Source organism: Panthera pardus, unplaced genomic scaffold, assembly GCF_024362965.1.
Source record: "Panthera pardus isolate Hobbes unplaced genomic scaffold, ASM2436296v1 HiC_scaffold_12, whole genome shotgun sequence".
NCBI lineage: Eukaryota > Metazoa > Chordata > Mammalia > Carnivora > Felidae > Panthera > Panthera pardus.
In genome coordinates, this window is record NW_026526677.1 from 46777363 (window position 1) to 46803323 (window position 25961).

The 25961-nt window shown below is 50.5% G+C and overlaps 1 protein-coding gene and 1 long non-coding RNA gene across 4 annotated transcripts in view; one reads left to right on the forward strand and one right to left on the reverse strand.

Moving 5' to 3' along the window:
• MICAL2 (microtubule associated monooxygenase, calponin and LIM domain containing 2) overlaps window positions 1-19276 on the reverse strand; it is a 223961-nt gene extending 204685 nt beyond the window's left edge. The window contains exon 1 of one of the 3 annotated variants that reach the window (XM_053899985.1): window positions 18828-19276. Coding sequence is in view for 1 of the 3 variants with exons in the window: in XM_053899983.1 (XP_053755958.1) it covers window positions 9630-9675 (46 nt within the window). In the remaining 2 variants the exon portion in view is untranslated. Of the gene's footprint in view, window positions 1-9629; window positions 9757-18827 lie in introns of those variants that run through there. The other 2 variants (XM_053899978.1, XM_053899983.1) reach the window with 2 other exon arrangements.
• A 910-nt stretch (window positions 19277-20186) lies between these two features.
• On the forward strand, window positions 20187-25728 carry LOC109271147 (uncharacterized). The gene is made up of 3 exons (XR_002081837.2): window positions 20187-20327; window positions 24211-24341; window positions 25559-25728. It is a non-coding gene; the product is annotated as an uncharacterized LOC109271147 (long non-coding RNA).
• Window positions 25729-25961: the final 233 nt, after the last annotated feature.

The window sequence follows — 25961 nt, forward strand, 5'->3', positions numbered from 1 at the left end:
ACTGTTGCGTGCTTTTCTGGAAGTAACAGGACCTGGAGGAGGAGGAGGAGCAGGAGGAGCAGGAGGAGCAGGAGGAGCAGGAGGAGCAGGAGGAGCAGGAGGAGGAGGAGGAAACTGTGTAAAGTTCTCCTCCCAGCTCTCCTCAGGAGAAGGGCACAGGGGAATTCATGGAGAGGCTTGGTCAATCTGAGCCTCCAGACCAAGGCTTCCTGGGATGGGCAGGGAGACACCTGTTACCTTCTGCCTGAGAATCTGTGGACAGATTACCCAACCCTGCAGAGGCTCGGTCTCCTTACCCATTAAATGGGGATAAGAGTCAATGGTCACAGGGAAAAACGCTGAAGACAGGATAAAGTATGAATGTGAATGTGCTTGGCCAACTGTAAAGCACCCTTCGAAATATCAGACATTGTCCATAATCCTGGGAAGTGGGGTCTGCAGGTCAGAGTAAGCGGCTGCGAGGGAAGTGGAAAACTAGGAACCCTTTCCATTTGGCAAACTTCCTTCAACATCATCTAGGACAAGGGACAAGTCTCCAGGGATTTAAAAACAAACAAACAAACAAACAAACAAACAAACAAACAACAACAACAAAAACCACGAAGACCTATTCCCTGGTCTCAAGCACTCCCAGTCTGGCAAAGAGCTACACTCACATTTACATAACAAGGCAAAACAAAATGTGACTGGAGGGATCATCCAGAGGGGATGGGACATTTTATTCTGGCCTCAGAGGTCACAGGAGACTTTTATAACATTATAAGATAATAATTCACATAATGCTAACTCTTAGAGCTTGCTGGGGCCAGGGAGTTCTGAGTCTTTGCATGGCCAACCTAATTTAACTCTCACAAAATCCCTACAAGGGTTTGCAGAGAACATAACTGAGACACAGAGAAATTCCCTCCTATCTCTGTCTCACATGGCTGAGGGGTGGTGGAGCTGGGATTTAAACCCATCAGACTCTGCTCCTCCAGCACACCAGGGGCTGAGTCAACCAAGACAGGTCTCAGACAGACTCTCCAGGTGGCTGAAAAGCTCTGATAAGGCCTGTGAGGATGAGTCACTGGGGGAAGGTGCTAACTTTTACTCACCCATGTGCAACTCTGACTTCCGGCCCAGGGTCTCACCTCTGACGCGGCCCCTGGCGGACCTGGGGAGTTGGCCACGCCTCTATGTTCCCCAAGGCTCCATGTCAGCACCACATACCAAGGGAGACTGATGTAGCCTATATGTCAGTATACATTTACATAACAGATCACTCCTGGGATAACAGTTCTTATAAAAGGTACTTTAATGTCAGACGGTGGGGGCGGGGGGAGGGAAACCTCTCAAATCCTGGCTCTGCTACTTATTGGCTGTGTGACCTTGGGCAGATCTTAGTGTCTCTGAGCCTCAGCTTGCTCATCTACAAGATGTGGTTGACAATGCTTATCTCGGGCAGTTGTTGCAAAGATGAAATAAGATAGCATGGCTAGTGCAGCACCTGGCACACCACAGACACAGAAGCAGTGGTTGAATGAATGACTTTACAAAGGATTTCCACCGGGAAATCACCTTCTGCATGGTACTTCCTGTACCCCAGGTAATGTTCCAAGCATTCTACATTCAGTAGCCGATTTCATCCTGTCAAAAATGCACCTATAGGATAAATACTTCTTTATCTTCATTTTACAGGTGTGGGGCTTGAAGCACAGAGAGGTTAAGTAACTCTTCCAAGGTCACTTAGGCAGGAGTCAAACCCAGAGCCCACACTCTTAAGCGCTGGATTATTCTAAAATAAAGAAAAGTCACAGCAAGAATGTTGAACTGACCCCATGCCCTAAATTCTGAGAACACTTCAGTGCATTTCTCATCATTCCCCCTCCAACCTAAACTCTGCCATCACCCCCCTTCTGCCAGTACCTGCTATCCCCCTCACCCCTGCCCCACGGCTCTTACTTCCTAGCCCTGCCCCACTGTACTAAAGTCAGAGGTGTGAAACTAGTGGGCTTTTTTAGGCCCTGGTCATCTGGAATCTCAGCCTCCCGCCCAGCCTCTCTGCTGGAGCCCCCTATATCCCATCCTCTACGAAGTCATCAGGGATATCTTACCATACATGGCACTCCTCTGCTCAAGCACACTCAAAGGCTCCCTGCTGCCTAGAGCTGAAGCCACCAGTGGGTGGAAGAGGATCAACTGGGACTCAAGATCCTGCAGGATCTGGCTTGGTCTCCTTCCCTTTGGCCCCACACCTCTCTTTTGCTGCCTTTTAAGTCCCAGGGGCAGGGCAAGTCAGTGACCACCCCATTTAAAATTCCAGCCCTCCCCTCAACTGCTTCCCTCCACCTGCCCCCAGCACATCCTATCTTTTTACCTGCTTAGGGCTCTACCTCCACCTTATCACCTGGCCCCATACATAACCTGATTGTTTATGGTCCCTCCCCCTCTCCCAGAACAGAAGGTCTATGTGGCAAGGGATTTTACCTTTCTCTTGCCCTTCTGTAACCATAGCACCTAGAATAGCTTCTGGACCAGAATAAGAACTCATAAATACCTGCTGAATGGCCAGACATTTAACATGCCTAAGAAGAAAAATGTTCAAATAGAACAATGGTGGGGGAATGGCTAGCATTCCTCTGACTTCCTTTCCTGCTCCTGAGGACATTTCTGGAGCACAGGCTGTAGACCTCTGCTTAAGATTAAGATGTACGGCCGTCAACCAATTCTTCGTCATTCCCCCTAGGATTTACAAGAGTTCCCTAAGAGACCCTGGGCCCGTATCCTCCTATCCCTGAACTTGGACTGGAGCACATGCGTGCACACACACACACACTCCCTCTATCCCTGCATATTGAAGGCCTGAAGGCCACATGCCTCTGCCCAGCCTCATCTCCTTCTGCTCACCTTCAAACCAAGCCATTTCTCATCTTCCCAAGCTGCTACATTCACCAGAAATGCTCTCTTCTTCCTCCCATGTACCCATCAGTGCTGGACCCCTCTAGATCCAGATCCAATGCAGCCTCCTCCTCTCCCCGACCTCCCTCCTTCCTTTCCAAGCTTTCTAGACCTTCTCCAGCCCCTAGAGAGCACTCCCCACACCCACTGCTATCTCTACCAGTCATATGGAATTAGTCACGAACTACCTTGTGATTTCCCTTCTATGATCTGAACCATTACCAAAATCTCCTACTTAATTTTTTTGAATATGTAGGACTTATTTTCCCAAGTGTGTGGTGAATGCTTTGGGAGGTGAGGCTGGGCCCTACCCACATTGCCATCCCCATAGCACAGGGTCTGGGGTACACAGTAGGTGCTCAAAGCATGCTTTGCCATTAACTGCCCAAGGTAAACAAATCACCTTCCAATCAGGTCATTTCCTCAGTTACAGGTGCCTGGACTGGCTACTCCCAGTGCCCTACATTTTGTCTTCAGGGTCTGCTCTGACTTTGGTTATCTGCAAATCCAGTCGTGGGCTTGTGTTTTCACAGGGTGTTAGACACATTCTAATTATACCCCCCTGAGCTGGGCAGAGGAGTATGATGGGAAAGGAAATGGTCTGTAAAGTCCTGCAGGTCTGGAAAAGGAACGTGCATAGTTCTTGGAGACAAACCCAGACATTCAGAGTGTTTCAATTTCCTCAAATACTGGAATTCAACAGAAGGGGAAAAAACACCATGGTGCGAGTTTTTACGTGAGTCACAGCAGAAAACCAACACTTGAGGGGCGCCTGGGTGGCTCAGTGGGTTGAGCGTCTGATTTCGGCTCAGGTCATGGTCTCACGGTTTGTGAGTTCAAGCCCTATGTCGGGCTCTCTGCCGTCATCACGGAGCCCACATCAGATCCTCTGTCCCCCTCTCTCTCTGCCCTTCCACCCTCTCTTAAAAATAAATTAAAATTTTAAACAAAAAAGAAAAAGGAAACCAACACTTGAGGCCCAGGTGCACCTGTTGAGCACCAGCTCTTAGTAAACTGTGATTATGAGAGGCGGCAAAGTCTCAAGTTACTTCCGACCTTTGAAGAGAGTCAGGGAGGAGGCTGTTTACTGCAGGCCCTCCGTGTGCCAGGCTCTAAAAGAGGGTCCCCTTCAATCCCCCCTGTAAGGTGAACAGGCTGTCACTAGCCCGGTGCGCACCTGAGGAACAGAGGCCAGTGTGGTAGCAGGAGGCAGAGCACTGACTCAACCAGGTGAGTCACACGCTTTCCACAGTTCGCAGAGCAGGGGTCCCAGATTATCTGTGGGCTTTCTTGTTTTATTTTGTTTTTTTTTGTTTTTTGGTTTTTAATTTTGGATAGTAAATACATTGAAAAAAATCGAAACATGGGGTGCCTGGGTAGCTCAGTAGGTTGAGCATCCAACTTCGGCTCAGGACATGATGTCACAAGTTTGTGGGTTTGAGCCCCACATCAGGCTTTGTGCTGACAGCATGGAACCTGCTTTGGATCCTCTGTCCCCGCCCCCTCTCTCTGCCCCTCCCCCCCTTTCAAAAATAAACATTAAAAAAATTTTTTTTAAATCTAAACACACAGGGGCGCCTGAGTGGCTCAGTCGGTTAAGCATCCAACTTCAGCTCAGGTCACGATCTCGCGGTCTGCGAGTTCGAGCCCTGCGTCGGGCTCTGGGCTGATGGCTCAGAGCCTGGAGCCTGCTTCCGATTCTGTGTCTCCCTCTCTCTCTGCCCCTCCCCCGTTCATGCTCTGTCTCTCTCTGTCTCAAAAATAAATAAACGTTAAAAAAAAAATTTAAAAAAACAAAAAAATCTAAACACACAAAAGTATACAGGAAATGTGTCCCTTCTACTGCATCTACCCCTGTCCCCACTCTGAACCAGGGAACCACCATTATTGGTTGCCTGTGTCTCATCCCTGACAACGTTTACGTGTATACACACAAATATAAATATTTATTCTTTTCTTTACGTAACTGATGGCAAAGGACACACACTTCTCAGTGCCCAGCTTTTATCTCTTAAAGGAACAGATTTGGGATGGGGAGATAGAGAATCTCTATGTAACAAAAAAAGATGCATGAAACAAAGAGGAAAATATTCTGCAGGATACAGGTGTGCTCAGAGAAGAACTGGGGCATAACGGGAAGGTCCCCACGGGCACCTAAAGGTCAGTTGCTGATAGGATCTCAGGCCAGCCAGAGATGAGCTCTGGTGGTTTGTGGGGGGCAGAGGGGAACCACCACAGGGAAGTGTGGAAGCCCCACTGGCTGAAGTCTCTGACTGGCCTCACCTTCCAGAAGAGAACGGAAGTATCCATAGAGACAGGACTAACCTAATCCCCACAACAATAGCAGAATGGGTTAGTGACCAGGAGGACACAGGAACTGTGGAGGAAAAGCAATCATTTCCTCTGAAACTGGAGAGAGACCAAGAAGGGGAAGTTGGTGCCTGAGACTGTAAGAAAACAGACTTCACGTGGCTGGGAGAATGCAAGGGCTCTAGGACCTGAGATCGAGGAAGTCAATGATTCAGACTCTGAATTACAGTTCTAGTTCTGCAGTGGAGTGGAGAGGGAGAGGGGTGCTGTCTGGAGCAGGGAAGGGGAGGAAGCAGGAGGAGGAGGAGAGGAGGAGGGCCTTTTAGGAAGGGGAAGCGGGAAGCTCACCATAGAGAATGGGAGCTAGACTCTGGGAACAAACTGGCTAGATTCTAACTCCCCCCTTTTCCCTTGTGAAATCTTGAGCAAGTCAATTAACCCTTCTGTGCCTTAATTTCCTCACTGGTAAGTGGGGGGCGGGGAGGATGACAATATTCACCTCATGGGGTTGGCACAAGAATTAAATGAGTTTATATTTACAAAGCCCTTATACCAGAGCTTGGCACATAGGTAACCGCTATATGAAGTGTTGCAGAATAGAAGCCATGTGGTTGCAGAGGGAAGCCTGGACAAGACTCCTTGTCAAAAGGCCCACATCCCATCACTGGATGAAGGATGCATAACCAAGAAGATCTTAAGAGACAGTGATGCGAGGCCTGGCCCCGTGTCAGCCGGAGGAGGCAAGACTGGGATGAGCTGTGGCCACATGGCAGAGGGCAGAGGGCAGAGGGCAAGAAGGCATGTGGGTCATCTTGAACCAAGAGGTCCAGGGATATAAAGGGGCCCCGGGAAGTCTGACCTTGGCTTCCACTCCAAATGCATAGAGGCCCCTCTCAAAAAGAGGGGTCTTTAGACTGACAAGTACAGATCAACACGGAGATGACAAAGGGAGCTCAGATCAGGGATGAGCTTGGTTTTTAAAATACACACATTTAGATACTGTCAGTGACTGCTGGAAACTCTTGCAGATGAGACGGATGCACTTCCTACTGCATCACTGTGGGGCAGCCTGGGGACACAGGAAAGCAGTCTGGGGGCCCTCTGGGAACTGAGACTATGTGATGTCAACCAGAGTTCACTTCCTTCTGTGATAGGATACTTGGTGGGAGATGGAAAATTGCCAATGGACGTGGCATATCCAGATTCAAGAAGACATCTGGCCAGAGGTCAGAAAAGCAGTAAAGAGACTTAGGAAAGGGGCAGCCCACACTGCCGTTCCCCAAGCAAGCTGATCAAAGATTTAATGTCTGAGGGGAGAGGTCTCTAGTAGTGTGCCAGAGGGCTGTCTCCTGATAAGCAATTTATCAGGATGTGGGTGATGCTATAGAAGGCATATTTTTTATCATTATTATTTTTTTTAATGTTTATTCATTTTTGAGAAAGAGAGAGAAAGTGTGAGCAAGGGAGGGGCACAGAGGGAGAGAGAGAGACACAGGATCTGAAGCAGGCTCCAGGCTCCGAGCTGTCAGCACAGAGCCGGACGCGGGGCTCAAACACAAGAACCGTGAGATCATGACCTGAGCCGAAATCGGATACTCAACCAACTGAGCCACCCAGGCTCCCTGCCTTTTTTAATTTTTTTTTTTTTTTTTTTGGTAATGTGCTATAGAAGGTATACTCAAATAGGATCCTGAAAAAGCCCAAAGAAACATGGTTGCCCTGAAATTAACAAGTTGAAATTTAACAGAAATGGCTGTTCTGAATCAGATGGGAACAAAATAGGAGGCTCTGTATTTAAATTCTAAAGCCACACACGTTTAGGACAGAGGTGATGCTGCTTACCAACACCACATGTTAAAAAGATCTAGTCTGCGGTAATGTCAGTGAATCAATGGTGTGATGTAGCTTCTAGAAAAGTTCATGCAATCTTGGGCTGCATTAATAGAAATAGAATGGCCTGAACTAAGAAGGTGATGGCTCCCTTCCTCTGCTGTGGTCATACCACACCATGAATACCATATACGGCGTGGGCACTACCTTCAGTGTATTAGAAGAATATGAACAAATGGGAGTTTGCTCAGAGGAGAACCACAGGGAAGGTAAAAAGAACTGAACCCACACCACAGATTGTTAATATGGAAGAAGATTCCAGAGAAAGTAAGAGGGCTGCCTTTAAATATCATGTTTTACTAATTAGAAGATGTGCATTCAGATGCACATTCTTCAATTATAAAATGTCTGAGCGCAGAATGTATCTTACAGCCCCTTAACATCTAATTAAGATTAAGAAATGGATCATCACTTTACCAAAATATAATAACGTACCAAAAGAGCCACAAAGATGGGGGAGTCAAAAAGTGAAATGCAAGAGTCAGAGTCCAAAACTGAAAATATTTTAGAAATGCCTTAACTAATTTGTTTTCCTTTAAAAATATTTTAATGCTTATTTATTTTTGAGAGAGAGAGAGTCCAAGCAGGGGAGGGGCAGAGAGAGAGGGAGACACAGAATCCGAAGCAGGCTCCAGGCTCTGAGCTGTCAGCACAGAGCCGGACGCAGGGCTCGAACTCATGAACTGCAAAATCATGACCTGAGCCAAAACTGGGCACTTAACCAACTGAGCCACCCACGTGCCCCATGTTTCCTTTTTATGTACATGCAAGTGTTATGGAATATAAAATTATGTCTAAGGCCTAAAAGGATTCTTTCAGTAAATATAAAAGTTTCCGACAGTCACAAAGCAGTGTTCCACAATTTAATTGGAAGCACTTTTTCTTTCTTGAAGGTACACAGAATAGTGGTACATCTTCCAAATGGTGGTATCACAGATTGGATTTAAAAACCGTATCTGCAGAGCTGACATGTGGAGACAAAGAGGAGACTCATTCTCTGTGGCTTCAAGAAGGAAGCCTGAGACCAAATGCTGGAAGCTGCAGGGAGCCATCAAGGACGTGCCCGGGGGAGCCATCCAAAGATGGCCAAGGTCAGCTCTGACGTGCAGGCCCAGGCTGGACCACCACGGTGGAGAAATCAGGCACCGAAGGAACAGCCCTGCAGTTCCAAGGTCTAAGATGTCACCAGAAAGAGAAAGAAAGGCACCCCCATCTCTCTTTGCTGCACACACAGGTGCTTTGAGCCGTTCTCTTAAAAAGTTACTACTTAAAGGTAGAAGCCACTCAGGGATCAGTGCCGAATGGGAAGCCAGAAGCCAAGAGGAGCCCCACCCACATCTGTGCTCTCGGACTCCTGTGGGCCAATTCAGAAATAGGCTCGAGGAAGGGAGAGCCACCAAAGGTGCCCACCATGTGCCGGGCACCATGAAGTGTGCCATGCACATCGCCCCATATAATCCTCACAGCCTCTCTGACAGGTGGATATTATCACTCCCCTCTTACGGAAGAGAAACTTGAGGCTCAGAGAAAGTAAGGGGCTTGCCAAAGGTTTTACACCTCTGAAGACCACCACCAGTGTGGCAACATGCTTCACGTGAAGGAAACTCCAGAAGTCTTGGTTGCAGAATGAATAAATGGAACAATTAATTGATCAGTCACGTCAATGAACCAATGTGGTCTCATATCGGTAGCACTGATACTAGAGAAAAGAAACATGAAAGCTGGTTCAGTGCTCCCTTCCCCCACCCCCCAGCCACCCCCATCAACAGCTCCCACAGGCACTAAACTCATGCCATTTGCTGCTCACAGGACCAATTCATCCCATCACATACAGCCAGGGTGTTTCTGAGACATCTATGGCAGAGAACGGTGCCGGCAGCCCTGCTCGAATGCCAAAGCCTTAAGTGCACCAGATTACCATGTCTCCCACCTGCCAGGTTAACACCGGAGTTGGAAGAAGCTCAGCCTCTGTCCCCTTCCCCATGGCCAGCTGGCCAGAGGCTGGGGGGTCAGCCAAGCTCCCACTGTTCCAGCTGCCTGGAAACATCAAGCCAGCCACACCTGCATGCCCAAGCTTTCTCCTTCACCGGGAAAGTGACCTCAAAGTGTGCGCCAGAAACCCAGGGCGGCACCCACCTGAAGGGGATACTCAGGTGCTTGTGAGGCTACAAGCAAGGGAGACGCGGTCACTTCAGAGGCTGGCCCACAATGCTCCACGAGCATTGGACACCTGCACAAACCCCCCTACCCCACCCCCAGCACTGAGGCCTGGCCTGACTCCAGCCTTCCACGGTCCCCCAAGGCAGCTCCCGTGTTGCCACTGCACAGCACCCCTAACGTGGCCTCACTCTTCCACCTTTCTGTGTGCTATACCGCTGGCTACCTCTGCCTGTGGAAATCCTCTTTCCTAAGGCCCATCAAGTGCCACCAAGTGCCACCTCCCCTGGTTCCCCCACACTGTGAGGCTCTCCAAAGCACATTCCACACTCTACCTTGGCGGTTGGGCATCAGTCGCTTGTCTAGCCCACCTGTGTACATTAGATGAGGGCTCCGCACCTGTCATTCAGCACGACATCCCCAGCACGACAGCCGCACACGGTGCTCCAGAGCCCTGGCCAGGGTGCTCCACACCTGCCCTAGCAGCGTCCTATTTACAGTCCTGATTGCCCCCTCCCACCTCTTCCCAGCTGACTCATCTCCTTAGGTTCAGCCTTCAGCTGACAGCTAATCAGAGATCGACTAATCTGTCAACTATCCTTCCCGGTTAAATTATGTATGTTTTTGTTTTTTTTTTTAAACAAAAGTCCTCTGGACTTCAGACAAGGGCTGAAAACAAAGGTGGGAATTCTAGGCTCCAAGGCTCTGGGGGAGGTATTTTTGATAAGGAAAGATCTTGCACCCAGCAACTGAGCAAGCCAGCGCTGCAAGAGTATGCATCCTAAATTCGAAGCATGCCAGAACTGAGAAAGGGGGTGGGGCCCCGTCCTCAAAAGGGAAGGCCAACTGCAATTAAAGCTGCCCAAGACAAACCACAGGGATCACAGCCTGGCAGAAATGGTGGAGGGAGAACAGATTTGGCTCCCACCTGGCTGGGTGACTTTGAGCAAAGAACTGCCCCTCCCTGGCCTCTGCTCAGTACCAACAAGCCTCTGAGCCTCAGTTTCCCCATAAGTAAAAACCATGGTGGCAGGAGTGAGTGAGAACTGGATGACCTCAGAGAGCCCTTCCAGTCTGACATCCCAAGGTCCTGTGACTCACGGCCTCCCTCCTTCTCTCCCTCCCTCCTGGGAGGTATCACTTGAAACTACCCTAGTTCCACTCCCTCCTCACTTTGAGCCCCACCTGAGTCCAAAGGGAAACGTAACGATAAGATCTCCTTGCCAATAGGCAGGCAGCATGTGGGGACAGGGGGTTTCGCCACCACAGGTGGAGGGAAGGGGCAGAGCTGGGGGCAGGTGTTGGTTTCTATGGACGTAGAAATGCTACTTTCATTCACGTCCCAGCCTGGAAAAAGACAGCTGGTCGCCTTTGCTTCCCTGACCTACCTTTTTAAGAGATTACAACCGCTTGCCAAATTTAAGTGCTGCTCTAAAATCAGGACATATAAGGTCTCTGCGCCTGGATCGGAAGGTTTCAAAATGGGGAAAGAGCTTGGAGGCAATCTAGGCCGCTTTGTGCAGCCATGCCAATTAAACATCTTTAAAAATAGCCTCTCTCTTCTCTTGCGCTGAAGATAAAGATGAAGTTTCAGCAATAACCAGACATATGCTAGGAGCTTCTGAAGAGATCACAACATAAACACCCTGGAGAGCAACCATAAACAGCCCAGAGCCCTCTCCAGGCAGCCAGCAACATCCTGCTCACTGGTGGGGGTGGGGAGGGGCCCAGAAGGAGGTGGTGCAGAGAGGCTGGGCTCCCCAGGGCTTGAGGAGGTGGTGGGGAGGACCTCAACTGGATAGAAAATAGAGAGCCAGTCCTCTTCTGCAGGGAAAGAAAAGCTCAGGAAGCCCACGGAGAGGATTTCCAGGAAGCCATCCAGAGGATTCCATGCAGGTGTCATTCATTCTGAAAATGGGCCGCTCCTTCAAAGTGGAAGTAAAGACCCCTTTGAGTGCTTACCTATGTATGCAGGGTGCTTCACAAATATTCCAATTTCATCTCTACATCTACCCCTTGAGATGGGTATAATGTCCTCCTTCACATAGACTCAAATACACTAGTGTTCGTGGACTTGCCCAAGGCCACATGGCTATGATTCGAGCCCAGATCTGTCTTAGCAGGACGGTTTGTTTGTGCCTGTATCACCTGTATCCAGAACAGGCCCCCGAGGTGTATTCTCAATGTCCAGGCTCTCTACACCCACGAATCACACGCAAGGAGATTCCACAAGGGGAGAGGGGACACAGGAAGGGGGAAGGACAACAGTTAAGCTTCGGCTAATACAAATAACCGCTGGGGCTCAGCGGCCCCGTGGGCCCTGCCTCTTCACACCCTGGTTGCTTCCCAGCAGGTCCAAAGAGGAGCATAGGGGAGAACAGGCACAAACGGATGCCTAGATTCTGTCTGTGGGGGTCCACAGGAGGCTAGCGACAGCCGATGCCATCGAGGAAGAGGACTGAGGGCTGGAGGGCAGGAGGGAGAGAGACTTTTCATTGAATTACCTTTGTCCTGAGTGAGTATGGGACCATCATGTACTCATGTGTGTGGGAGCGAGTGCTGAGCATCTGTGTGTGTCTGTGTGTGGGCGGGTGAGTCATTTTTTTTAAGAGAGTCTGTGATGTCAGGTACAAGATAACAGACACACCCAAGATGGAGATGGAAACCCGGAGTGAGCAGGACTCCTGGGCCTCCAACTGCCACAAACCTGGAATCCAGAGGAAGCTGGAGATCTCATCCAGAGTCTCCTCTTCCTTCACAACAGTCATGTCCTGCGGCTCCAGCAGAAGGCCGAGGAGCTCTCCCCCCACAGCCCCAACCAGTTGCACAAGCCCCACAGGACACTCCCTGAGGAAAGCGATACACCGAGTCCTCTCTCTGAAGTCTGGAAAGAGGCCTCCCCAATACCCCTGTCTATTCCTCTCTTCTGTATCTCTGTCATCTGCTATCAGACCCCTACCTCCTTCAAGCAGGGGCCTCCTGACCTTTGTATCAAGCTGTGCAAAAGCCCAGCTGTCCTGACACATGGAGCCATCAGCGCTCTGACTTTACAGCGGCCACGAACTCCACACACAACACGTCAATACCCCCTTCTGCTCGTCCAGGATGAACAGTTGTCCAACAGGGTAGGTCAGCAGCTCTGCCAGCCCCCCGCAGGCCCTGGGCCCACTCTGCTCCAGGCAACAGCTCTCCTGGTGACCAAAAGGTCCAAGTGGCTTTTTCCTAGAACCTTTTCATGCCCCCCCCAGACACCTCATTCTCCTGGCCCCCGGTACAAGTTAAACCCCGAGATCCTGCAAATCTTTACCAGTCACCGTCTGCACTCAGATAAGAAGCCAAGGCCAGCCTTTCAGAGTCATGAGAGCAAAGAAGTAGTTTCCGTATCTGTTATAACACATCGATGCTTCGGCAGCAAGGCCAGAACAGGATGTTCCTAAACTCCCACTCCTGCCTCTGGCGTGGCTAGGCTTCTGGACTGGGTGTGTCAGAAGCTCATGCCCGAAAACGTCCCGTAAACCTTCTCTTGTGGCAGGTTGGAGAGCAAGAGCCACTGTCCAACTCTTTGCCACCCTCCTCTTGTGCCAGCAGGAAGGACATCTGCACTGCACATCCCTCACGGCCCGGAAAGGAGAAAACAACCTGAGCCCCAAACCAGCAGGAAATAAGTCCCGATTCTGAGACTTGCCTTTACGTGTGTATTCCCCAAAGAGAAATCTGACCAAGCCTTGGAAGGAATGCAGATACAGCCAGGCCAGGTTTTCCCAGAATGAGCTACAGTAATATCTAGGTGTGTAAAGAGCACAGAGCAATTGCATTTAAGAAACGATGGCCACACCTGGCCATCAAAAAGGCTCTTCGTAGGGGACACAGAGGTGGACACTTCCTCAACAGCTGACAAAGAAGGGAAGGGTCTCAAACATCAGACTCCATGGTGATCCAGCCTTGCAGGGAAAGTTTGTTTGTGATCAGAGGGCCCATGTCCCCTATCATCCCTGCCAGCTCTGAGTTTGTGAGACCAGATGATCAGCGCTTTAGGAAGGAGGAGACTTATCAGGGCACACCAGCCATGTTTTCTACCTCCGGCGAAAATGCAGGGAGGAAAACAGAAATGGTGGAGGGAGTGGTCAGCTTCCCCCCCCCCCCCACCACTCCCACCCACCACCCCTCCCAAAGTGAGGAGAGCAGGGTGTTTGACTGTCAGGCGCTCTCCCCAGAGGACAAGACAGGCCACTGGGGCCAGAAGCTTTGCCCTGCCTACCTTAACAACCATGTTATTTTGTGTTCCTCTGATATCTCAACCTCCCTGAATAGAAATGTCGAAATCAGAGCCTAACATTAGAACGATTTCATTTTAGGGAAACCAGAATGAAATTCTCAGGAAGGAAAGGGGGGCAGGTAGAATGGGAGAGGGTGAGGCTGCGTGGGTTCTATGGCTGCCTGTCTCCTAAGCCCCAGCTTTATTCCCTAAATGAGGCAGCCCAGGTATGTTAAGATAATGTCGTAAAACAAAATAAGCAAATATCAAAATGCCAATGGCTCTGTGACCTTTTCCACACACATAGCTGTACAAAATGCATGTTTAACTTTGTCCACCCATCCACGTTGAAGAAAATTTTTTAACTTTTTTTAATGTTTATTTATTCTTGAGAGAGAGAGAGAGAGAGAGAGAGAGAGAGAGAGCATGCAGGGGCGGGGGCGGAGAAGGGGAGACACAGAATCTGAAACGGGCTCCAGGCTCTGACCTGTCAGCACAGAGCCTGACATGGGGCTTGAACCCACGAGCCAGGAGATCATGACCTGAGCTGAAGTCAGACTCTCAACCAGCTGAACCACCCAGGTGCCCCGAAAATTCTCTTTTTTAAGAAGAAAAAAACCCCAAATATTTGGATTTTCCATTAGAAAAATAAAATATTTTTAGTGTTAAAAATTTGAAGAAAATGTTAAAAAGACTACTAAAGATAAAGGGAAACAAATCGACTCTTGCACGGTTATCAAAAGAAAAGGACTTAAAAATTTTTAATTTTGTTATATTTCCACCTAGCAGAAAAGACTGTCTACGTGGGGAAAAAGAAAAGAAAAACGAACAAAACAACAAAAACACGAAGAAGAAAAACCTCCTCATTCTGAGGGCTGTTTGCAGAGGGGGCCCCTGCTGGGTGCATCAGACCATCTGGAGATTCGACAAGGAATCCACAAGTGACGCACACCTTTCCTTCCCTCCGGAGCCTCCAGTGTCCTTCATTAGGATTCCCACAAAGGTGCCAGAGGTGGTACAAATTCAGACAAGACACTGAAAGGTCCCAAGCGTCCGTCTTTGGTGGTCCCAACCAGCCAGCTGCAGACGAAGAGTGACTTGAGAAGGCTCCACAGCTGGCCAGGTGTGGGGCAGGTGAGGTGGCTGGCGAAGGCACAGAGAGGAAGCGCTGTGCAGACAGAGGTGGGCAGAGGTCTCTGTGCAGCCCGAACACCAAGTGCCCGGGTGAGAATGCAGTGGTGCCTGCGGCTGACTAAGTAGGGATTCCAAGCCCTGGCAGAAATGACCTCAGAGCCTGTCAGCCCCACACATGATCCGGGAAGCCCAACTGCTGACCAGGGCACAAAGGCGGCCGTCTGGGCTCCCCACCACAAACCAGAGCGGCGCGGTGAGCCCAGAAAATAGTTCTCCTATTATTTCACGAGGTTTACAGACTGACGCTTGCTGGGGAAACCTCCACACGCGAGCAAGTCCTTTTATTTTTTTTAAACCTCTTATCTAAACACAGTCACAGGCAGCCACGCGAGCCCGGGACGGGGTTCATTCACTCAAAATGCATTTCCTGAGTGGCTACACCACTGGACGGATGCTCAGCAAGGCTCCGCCCCATCCCGGATGCCACAAGGGCATCCAGCACGGCACAGATGTGGATCCCAGTCTCAGAGGGTTTGGTGGCCGGGGGGAGGAGGTGGGCATATAAAACGGAGGGTAACGGCTGGGTAAAAGGCTGAGGGGAGACTGCTCCAGACTAAAATAGGCATAGAAGGACTAGCAACCAAATGCAGCATACAGACTTTGGATGCTGATTCGAACAGACCAACTGTGAAGGTCCTTTCTGAGACAAGGAAATCCGAATACAGACAGATAAGAGCAAAGTACTGTTAATTTTAATTACATGCAGTAGCAGCAATGTGGTTATGAAAGAAAACATTCTTTTAAAAATAGATCTATACTGGATTATATAGGGGCAAAATGACAGGATACCAGAGATTGGCTTTCAAATACTTCAGGAAGAAGGGAACCTGGGTGGCTCAGTTGGTTAAGCGTCCGACTCCTGATTTCAGCTCAGGTCATGATGTCTCTTGCTGACAGTGCGGAGCCTGCTTGGGATTCTCTCTCTCTCTCTACCCCTTCCCTGCTTGCACATGTGCAAGCTCTTTCTCTCTCTCTCCCTCTTTCTCTCTCAAAATAAATAAATACACTTTAAAATATAAATTAAAAAATTTAATTCAGGATAGAAGGGGAGAAAAGAGAGCGATGAAGCCAGTCTGGCATAATCTTGCTGACGATTGAAGCTAGATAATGAGTAGATGGGGCTCATTATACTATTTTCTCTCCTTTTGTGTCTGGAAATGTTCATGGATATTTTAAAATAGAGGACTGCAGTACATTGTGGTGGATAGGTTAATGAAGACCGGTACAAAAGGCTCCGGTACAGAAGGCTCAGTACAAAATACTGAGCAAAGGAGAACCAGGAAATAAGTGGGTTAAGTTTTGTAAGAGTTTTCAATGCCATGTCCTAGTGGCGTGGGAAGACTCGCTCACAAATAATTACAACAGAAGTTGGGGAATAGGAAGTACAGCAAAGAGAGATGCACATACCAGCCTTCCAAGTACAGAGCACAGCCACCAGCTTTCCTGCTTTCCTCAGTATTTAATTCACCATATAAACCTCATTCATATAGACAGAGACCAGAATCCTAGCTTGGTTACTCACTAGCCAAGCGATGGGGGGGGGGGGGGGGGGGGGGGGGGGGGGGGGGGGGGGGGAGGAGGAGCTCTCATTTGCCCCAGTCTCAGTTTCCTCATCTGTAAAATGGGGACGATCCCAGTATTCCCTTCCCTGGCACTTTAAACAACAGATACTTTTAGCCCTGGCAGGGCTTCTAGGATTAGCAAACCTTCTTACATTCCTACCCTACCCTTCTGGCCAGAATCAAGGCTCTCCACCAACAAGGCAAGACCTCTACCCTTCAGTAGCAGGCAGTGAAAGGGGCAGGTCAGTGGTTGAGAGACACCCAGATGAGGGTAGGGACCTGGGTGGAGAGAAGACATGCCCCAATTATAGGCAGAGGGAGGGTTACCCAGCTGTTCCTCTGCTCCTTCCAGCTCCTGGGAATGGGCCTCCGACGACCACAGCTAAAACCAACCTTAGTCCATAAGATGCTTTTTACTAAAGTACAACTGGTTGGTATCTGGCTAATCATGATTTGCTTTTAAGGAGAGGGATGAGCAGAAAGCCTGGGATGAGCTCTGGGACTGAAGGAAGGAAGGAGTCAGGGACCAGAGTGATGTCATTGTTTTTTTTTTTTTATAAAGGTATGCTCACGCTGAGGATCTCAATCATCTTACAACCATAACCTCAACAACTGCCCCCCAGCCCCGCCCCGGCAAATAAAACAAACAAAACTAGAATCAGATCTGGGGTAGAGGTTATTCCAGGTAATAGCCCTCCTAGACAGTCCCAGGAGCCAACTCTCAGGGGTGAGACCAAGTCAGTGGCAGAGGCAGGCTCTCCTCCTTCACACCCCCCCCCCCCAGATAACACCCAAACACCAGCCGCTAATCCCTCCCCATCTCAACCTGACCAACACCAGCCACTCATCCCTGACTGGAGGACAGACTGAGCAAGCTGTCTGCAGGTTGAACAACCTGGGTTAACCAGGGTCAGTTCAAGTGCGTTGCCAAAGCAGGAGCCCCCGAAATCTTTGGACAGAATCTTTTCAGAGGCCACGAGGCTCCAATCGGCACACAGTGGAGGTGTGATTCTGTAGCACCTCACTTTCCACAGCCACAGGGCAGCAGGAAGAGCACTGGGTTTAGTTCTGGCAGAGCCTGGTTCAAATCCTACCTCAACCACTTTCGGTGGGACCTTGGGCACTTACCCTACCTGAGTCTAAAATGAGGACAGAAAAACAGAGTTTTTGGAGAGCAACCACACAATCTGCTGCAAAAGTGCCACAGGACAGGATCTGTCAGTAGGTACTTCGTAAATCTGCCTTCTGCCTGAAGGCAACTTCCTACTGCAAAAAGAGTCTTCAGAATATCGGGGGCTTCCCTGGAGACTTGAGGCCCCCTTGCTGGGTTTGCCTCCCCTGCCAAGAAGACAAGAACAGAACTGGCCCAGGTGCCAGAGCCCCCAGGCACATAAACATCAGAGGGCCAGCCAGCTACTGGCTTTCTTCCCGAGGGACCTGCCCAGAAGGGGGCCAGTTAGTGACTTCACCCTTCACTGAAACCACAGAAGACTATCGTGAGAAAGCGGGACTGACAGCAAAAGGGTCCATACACTGCCACCCCAAGCCCCCTAAGGCCTGAGAGGCTTCCAGAGAAAAGCTCTCTTGGCCTTAAGAACCAGGTTACAGAATTAACAATGTGGAAGGAGACACACGTTTACTCTGGTTTCAACACGCCTCTTCCCCATCCAGCAAAGGCGATTCCTTGCTCTGCCGGGAGGGAGGCCGGCCTAGGATAAAGTTAACCCTATCCGCTCCAGTCTGGAAGCCAGGTAAATGGTGGCAGGGACTTCGGGCAAGACCCCACTTCCCCTCAGAGCCAGTCTGGCAACAGCAAGGCAGGCGCGGCAGATGCCCGGTGGGGTGCTCCCGGACCTGGGTGCGCTTGGGCTGCGCCTGGGCTGCAGGGGGCGGGGGGGGGGGGGGGGGGGGGCAGGGTATGCGGCAGAGAGAGGACTGCGCCACGGCCCCCTGGCCACCTCCACCACCCGCCCCGGACTCAGTCCCAAACCCAGCCCGCAGGAGGCCAGGCAGGCCACTGCCATTTGGCCCAACCTAACTTCCTGTTGTTAAGGAGGGAGGAGAACTGGGGCTGGGTAGGGGAGCGCCCAGTGAAGAGCCGGGAAAGAGCATGAACAGAGCGGAACCCAAATTATGGGAAAGCAAAGTTTGGGAATGATCTGCCCCGGTGGCATGCGGTACTACGGGCGCGTGGCGCCCACTCTGTGTTGACGTTTGGGGATTTTCTAGGCTTAGAATTACAAGGTTTGGTTGTTGGGGAGGAGTAAGAGGTAGTTCGGGCTAGAGTGGCAAGTTTTAATTGCGTTCTAATCGATTCCGAGACCTATCGGGCAGCCCCGGCCTCCCTGGGGCAGGGCCACCTGCTTGCCGGGCTCCCCGCGGGGTGGGTTTGAGGCAAGAGATGCTGCGGCCGCACCTGACTCTCCCCGGCGCGGGCCAGGGCGCAGAGTCCAGGCTCGGCTGCCCACGGTCCCCACCCGCCCACCCTCCCTGGAGCCCGGTTCCCCACCCCACCCCCTTACCGAGATCTGCGCCGGCCGCCGAGCCTCGGGTTAGCTTCTGCGTTCGCCTCGAGCCGCGGACGCGGCGCTCAGGACCCGCAGGCGGCCTGCGGAGCTGGGAGCCACCGAGGCAGCCCCGCGCAGGCTTAGCCGGGCTAGCGCCTGCAGTTCTGCTCGGCGCGGCCAACCCGGCTGGTAGCCGCCCCCATCGACGGCGCGGCCAATGACAGAGCAGCCGGGGGCGCGGCCCGCCCCCGATCGGAGGCCCGCGGCCAATGGCAGTGCGGCGCGGAGCCCACCCCCGTTCCACGCCCGCTCCGCCCCCATGGGGCCAGCTGTCACCGAGTATGCCGCGGGCGCACGTGGGCTGTAGCCTGCCCCCAGCGCGGGGAGCCCCGGGCGCTCCCACCCAGACCAGCGGAGGGCCAATGAAGGCAGGGCGTGATGGTGCTGCTAGATGAAAACCTGGGCGCTAGAACCTTAGTGTGAAGGAAGAGGCTGGGGCTGGGCCTCTGCTCCTTGGCTTGAGCAGCTGGAAAGCAAGCCTCAGCTTCCCCTTTTGAAAGTGCGGGAGCAGCATGGCACTTCCTGTAACGGTCGTGGACCTCCCTTCTTGCTTTGCTCCTTGACTACCCTGGGCTTCCGCAAACGTCCTAGCTAATAGGCTCTTCCTTTCACCTGGACTGGCCTTGCTTCGAATACAGCTGATGGGAAGAGGGAGGGTAGTACAGACCACCTGTGTTACCTTCGTCAAAATCACCGAAGCACCCTGTTCTCTTGGCTGTCAGATGACTACCTTAATCTCTGCTCTGCCCACGCTCCTGGGTTGCCCAGACCCCCTCAGCTCCAGAGGGCACCATCCACAGAAAATACAGTGTGAACAGCGTGGGGCCTAGCGAGGGGGGCAAAGCGACTCCGTAAGCGGCAAATACTACACATAGCTTGTGCAGGACTTCTCCAGTATAGCAGAGATCACGAAACAGGGATCCCAGGGGCAGGAGCCATATCTTGGTCACCTCTGAGACCCAGGGCCTATCACTGGCTTGGCCCCAGGTAGGCATCAATAAAGGTTCTTGGAACTGAGCTGACCAGGGAGAGAACAGGCAAGCTTGGGCAGTGAGAAAACAGTGTTGTGGCTCCAGGCTGCTGGAGTTTCCACAGCACGGGACCACCCTCTAGAGACACTACGTTCCCTTGCCAGGCAAGTACCAACAGAACAGTTGGCCCCCATCAAACCCGGGGTTTATTTTGTTCTCTCTGCTCCTTACCAGGTGATCCTACTCCAGGCCTTTTGAGTTTTCCCAGGGATTGTCCTACCCGGTAGTTCTCTTGGCATCTTTCGAGTTCAATCAACTTCCTGCAAATAAGCCTCAGCAAAAGCCGCCCCTGCTCCGTGTGTAAAACAGCAGTGGCTCCCAGAGGGGCAGCTCTCCACTCAGAAAGAACTCCCCCTGTGAGGCCAGTTGATGGAGTGTTTTCTGGGCACGTTTTCTCATTGAATCCTGAGTATGGCTCTGTAAGGTACGTATCTTTATTATCCTTCCCTTTAACAGATGTGGAAACTGAGACTCAGGGAGGCAAAGTAACTTGTCAAGGTCACATGGTTAATAGGTAACAGAGTTGGAATTTGAGCCCAGAGCTATCTGATTCCAGAATGTGCATGCCTAACCACAGTGCGCTGGGGCCGCTACAGTCCTGCCCGTGCCTCTGGAGCACTGGACAGGCCACGTCTATCTCTAAAGGAACTGCTCTGGGGCCTGACCTGCCCAAACATTCCATTGAGCTCAGGCCTGGGCACTGTCAGGGCGAGAGATGAGAGCAGCCTGGCCCTGCTTTATTCACACACTGATATAGGAAACCCTAGACAGAGAGGAGCTTCAGGAGACACCCTCACCACAAAGCCTCAGTGGACACAGGGCCTCTTCCTTCTGGCCTGTGTCTGAGACACCCATGTTGGGGATCTAGCTGGAGATAGTCATTCATTCAATTCACAAATGCTATTGCCAGCTGAAGCTGAATGTGTTTCCTGCATTCATGTAACTTATGCTTCATAAGCATAAGTACAAGGTGTTATGGGAACTGTATTCTATATTACTTTTATGTGTTTTTTTTTTTATAATTCCAATCACCTTATCTCTAGCACAATGTTCTCCAAGTTAAATTTAACACTACTTCAGGAGCACTTTGGGCCAACCAAGTTTTGCAAGATAGCACTGTTCAGTATAGAAGTTTGATTAGCTCAAAAAACTGAAACTTACCAGTGCCTTTCTAGACTCTTCCTCTCTTCTCCCCCACCCTACTCCCACCCAATCTCTTTAACTCTGGGGCTTGGGTAAGAAAGACCCTTGCTAGGTGAGCTTTTAGGGCAAGCTGGGAGCTGATGGGGGCTAACTGCGTGGATGAGGATAAGCCTCGGGACTTCGCAAGCCAGTGGCCAGGGCCCCTCACCACCACACACAAGACACCCTTCCTGGCCATCTCCCCAGAGGGTGGATAGAAAAAGAGACAGGAGACAATGCCACCCCCCTCTGGACAGAGCAGTAACCATGGCATATCCTGCTGGACTGGTGTCTGGGAGTTTATACAACTGAGCTCTTCAAAGAGAAGGCCATGCAATGTTAGAGCTGACCATGGAGGAAATATCAGCTAAGCCCCTCACTTAACAGATTAAAGAAATAGAAAAATAAACGGAGCTGCAGGGAAGGGAAGGTGCTCGTGAGTGTCACGGTGCGTGGGAGTGGGTTCCAGGTCTCTAACGCCCCCGCCTCACTCCTAGCACGCAGGCAAGCTCACACTCCTTGTGCCGTGGCTCAGTATGCTATATTTAATAATAATCTCTTCCTCAGCCCACTCTGTCAGGACGGAGAATGTGTGCTGGTGAAGGTTGTCTGGGAGATACAGATGGCCACATTAGCATCAGAGGGAGGGAGAGAAGGAAGGCCCAGATTCATCCCTAAAAATATCTGCATCTCAGACTGGAAGCGATGGGTTTACCAGCACATACGTGCCTCCCTGGAAAAAACTTCAGCTGGTGATCTCCGTCATCATTGGTTATCTACCTGATGGGTTCTGAAAAGGCTCTGGGGGTGTTAGGGCTGGCTTCTTTTTATTTCCAGCCTAGCAATTTGCTTGAAGGTCAGAGTTGAACTAAGTGGATTCCTTTTTTTCCTTTTCAAAGTTTTATTTAAATTCTAGTTAGTTAACATACAGTGCGATATTGTTTTCCAGGGTAGAATTCAGTGATTCATCACTTACATACAATACCCAGTGCTCATCACAAGTGCCCTCCTTAGTAACCATCACCCATCTAGCCCATCCCCCAGCCACCTCCCTCCATCAACCCTCAGTTTGTTCTCTGTCATTAAGAGTCTCTTGTGGTTTGTTTTCCTCTCTTCTCTTCACCCCCTTCCCATATGATCATCTGTTTTGTTTCTTAGATTCCCCATTACCTGGATTCCTGAAGCAGAGATTTTCTGTGGGGGAGCCAAGGTGCCTCTCACGGCATTTGAACGGCAGGAAAAAGAGATATACCACCTGTGTCTCCCCGTCCAAATGAAAAAGGGTCCAGGACCTCAGACCTCTTCCTCCTGTACTGATGTTCCAGGAAAGCTGGTTCTCATCAGCTTCATCCCCACACTGCTACCAAAAGCCTTTGGGCTTTCAGAAGAAACAGGAAGACTGGTATCTATACAAAGTCCAATGACCTTCTTAAATGATGACAAAAGGCAGACTGGTCCCAGGCCACCTTAGGAGCTATGTTTGGAGAAGGACTTCCTAAGCCAGGAAGTGGAAACATTTGTGCCTCCCTCAAACAGTGTATGAGAAGCAAGATCACTAGGTCCTTGTTCTAGCCCGTTATCTTCCTGATAGGGCTCTGAATGCTCCATTTTCCATAGAGAAGACATATAAATGTTTTCAAGGTCCGTAGGAACTCATCAGGCCTACCACATTTTCGGTGGGTTTTCCAGAGACAGTTTGGGGGAGAAATGGCACCTGTCAAAATCAGTAATGCCTGTAGCTCTTTGGGGACTGTGTGCATGTTGGCAGCAATGATGGGAAAGTCAGTGCTGGAGAGCTGAGAGCAGGAAGGAGATGAAATCCCAACCAGAGCAAATAGAGACAGAGAGTGGGTGTGCAGAGGGTGAGACATGGGATTATGAAAGTTGTCTATCCCCAGGCCCAGATACCCTGGGGAGTGTATATGCCTGTGTGTCTGTGTGCACACGTGCAAGCTCAAAGCCAACTGTGAAATACAAGGACATAAGTCTGGTCCTTAGAGACACAAGAGGTGAAACAATGCTATAAAACCCATTGCATCCTCCAGGCAGGCTGGGCCACACCTGCAGCTCAGGCAGACTCGCGTTCATGCAAACCTGCCACCCATTCTAGAGCACACTGCTGAAATTGCACGGAGCTAGGGAAGCCGCTTCCAAATCCTCCATAGTGCAGCTGGCAAGGAGCAAGGACAGGGATACTTTTCTCTGTTCCAGCTCATGGAGGGGACTCACTCAAGTTTATCTGTCCATCCACCCCCCCACCCACCCATCCATTCATCATATATCCACCCCATAAATATGTACAGTGCAGTTATTCTAAGAGACGTTCTAGCTAAGTAATTAGTAACATAGTCTCTGAAGTCAAGATGCCTGCGTTTGAATCTCAGCTCTGCCATGTGTTAACTGTGTGACCCTGGGCAAGTGACTTAACCTCTCTGTACAGCAGGCTCCTCACCTATAATAGGGGAATAGTAATAGAGAGATGTGTGCATACTACAGTGACTGGTACATAGTATTTATGTATAAATGTTTTTAAATAAAGTAAATGAGGGGTGATATTAATAAGGATGTAGGGAACTAGAGTCTCTAAGAGGCATCATTATAAGCAACTCCAGATCAGGGACACAGCCACTCCCATCTCTAAACTTGTGTGTTTGAAGAGAGTACGATTATCATCCACACCTTAGAGATGAAAAAATGGAATCTTGCAGAAGTGAAGTCACTCCCTCAAGCTCTCGCAGGAACCAGCATATGGCAGGGTGAATCTGACTGGCTGACGTGTGAGCCTGTGCTCTGTACATATTCCCGGCTACCAGACTGGGCACAGCTCCCAGGCCTGGCCAACACCAGAGCCCCAGTGGTGACTGGTCCAACAGATGTGCCCATGGTCCAAGCGGATTTCGCCTTCAGGACCAGTGTGTAGATAGAGCTATCTCTTTCCGAAGAAGTCAAGGCTAGCTGTCAGCGTGTTCCCCATGCAGAAGAGACCCAACCACAATAGGAGAGAAAGAGATTCCTATGATTGCAGAGACCAGAAGTGAGATCCCCAACAACCTTTCTTTGCAATTCTCTTGGTTCTGCCTTCCTCTGAGTTGGCTTTGTCTTCAGTCTGGTTTTCCTCATTGTAGCTACTGCCAATAGCTCTTGTTGCCACCAGCAACCTTATCCAAAAGAGAACATTTCCGGCCCAGCATTCCAAGCAGGAGTCCTAAGACCCACTCTGCCTGGATTGCATCACATGCCCACCTGAACTCTTAGGGTAAGCAGAGGACTGGAATGTGCTGATTGGCTGTGCAGGGCGGGGCCCCTGCCTAGCTCTGGGGGGACTCAGCCTCCCCTGAGACACCAGGTTGCGCGGGAGGGAGGCCGTCGCTTGATCGAAAGCAGAGTACAGTTAGGAAGGGAAGGAGGGACACACAGCCATGTGCTGGGTTGGTACAGATCAGGGCACATATGAACTCTCAGAATGAATTCGTGCTTTTTGTCTCTCAGAGAGTCATGTCATTCTGACCTCCCCCCGTCCACACTGTACCCCCACCTGCCCCACATACCAACCCCCGTTAAGCTTCTCTCTAAGTGCAGTGCATCCTGTAGTAAATACATTTTAATTAAAATCGAATTCCTGCCCAACTGCTTTTCTGTTCAAATCTTTCCCCTCAATGCAGTTCAGATGGCATTAGACTGCGCAGTGCAACCTGACCCCTGATGGGTTCAGAACGGCTTGTTCTCCCCTCGTCAGAGGAGTGCAGTATGCAGGGGCGCTCGGTATCACCGTGATGGAGCTGGAGCCCCGGGACAGAAAAGCCTGAGCAAGCCACACAGGTCAAATCCTGGTGGAAAGTGTTCAGGCTCCAGCAACCTGTCTGCAACCTCTGCTGTCCATAATGGTGTGACTTCCAGCAAGCCAGTTAATGAAGAGAATAGCCCTTACTCATAAGGGGAGAGTAGGGAGCAAATCAGATGACAAACGTGAAGGCTTATTGTTGACCTCATTAAATGTCAGTTGCTTTCTCCCCTATTTGTGAGTGTGGCGATTTTATTTCATGGCAACTTGCTTGGGGTTGCCATGAACCCCCTTGGGGTTCCCAGAACACCCTTTCCTGGAGGGTTCCAAGCAAGCACCAGCCCCTAGGAGACTAGGAAGGTGAAAGGGACAGCAGGCTGCGGGCGCGCCGGGAAGGTCAGTGCCGGGCTTCAGGTGCCACTGCCGCGCATGCGTGTTGTTGATGGCGTAGGGGGCAGTAGCTGGGCTCCTGGCGGTAGCTTCCTCCAGCATCCCTGAATCCGGGGCCCCTGCTCATGCACCAATTTGGCAAAATGCACAAGCTGCTTCTAAGGGTCACTGCATCGTTAAGGTTGTGAGTGGTGAGAAATAAATACAAATCCCAGCTTCTCCTCAAGGGTTCCGGGTTGCCCGGGTTCGAGTTTCCTCTTAATTTCTCCCACTCCCATCCAAATTTTCTTCCCACTTACCAGCTCTGCCAAAGGATACAACTTTGGGCCCACCAGCCGACACGAGGTGCCTGCTTTCCATAGACCATTGTGTTGTGAACTCCAGTCCCTATGATCATACCTTATTCCAGATCCCATGCATGATCCTGCTTCCCTGATCAATCCCTGGTATGATGGTAAATAAAACTGCCACTTCTTGTAAGCCGACCACGGGCACATGCATTATTATTCTTCACAACATCCACATAGGACTGTGAGAATTTCTGAGAATTACTGACTGAGACTATTGACGCTATTTTACACTTTTTATATTAGGGTTCCAGATAAGTGAAACCAATAGGAGATATATAGAGACAGATAGACAAATGGATTCATTATGAGAAATTTGCTCATGTGATTATGGAGACTAAGTAGTCCCACAATCTAC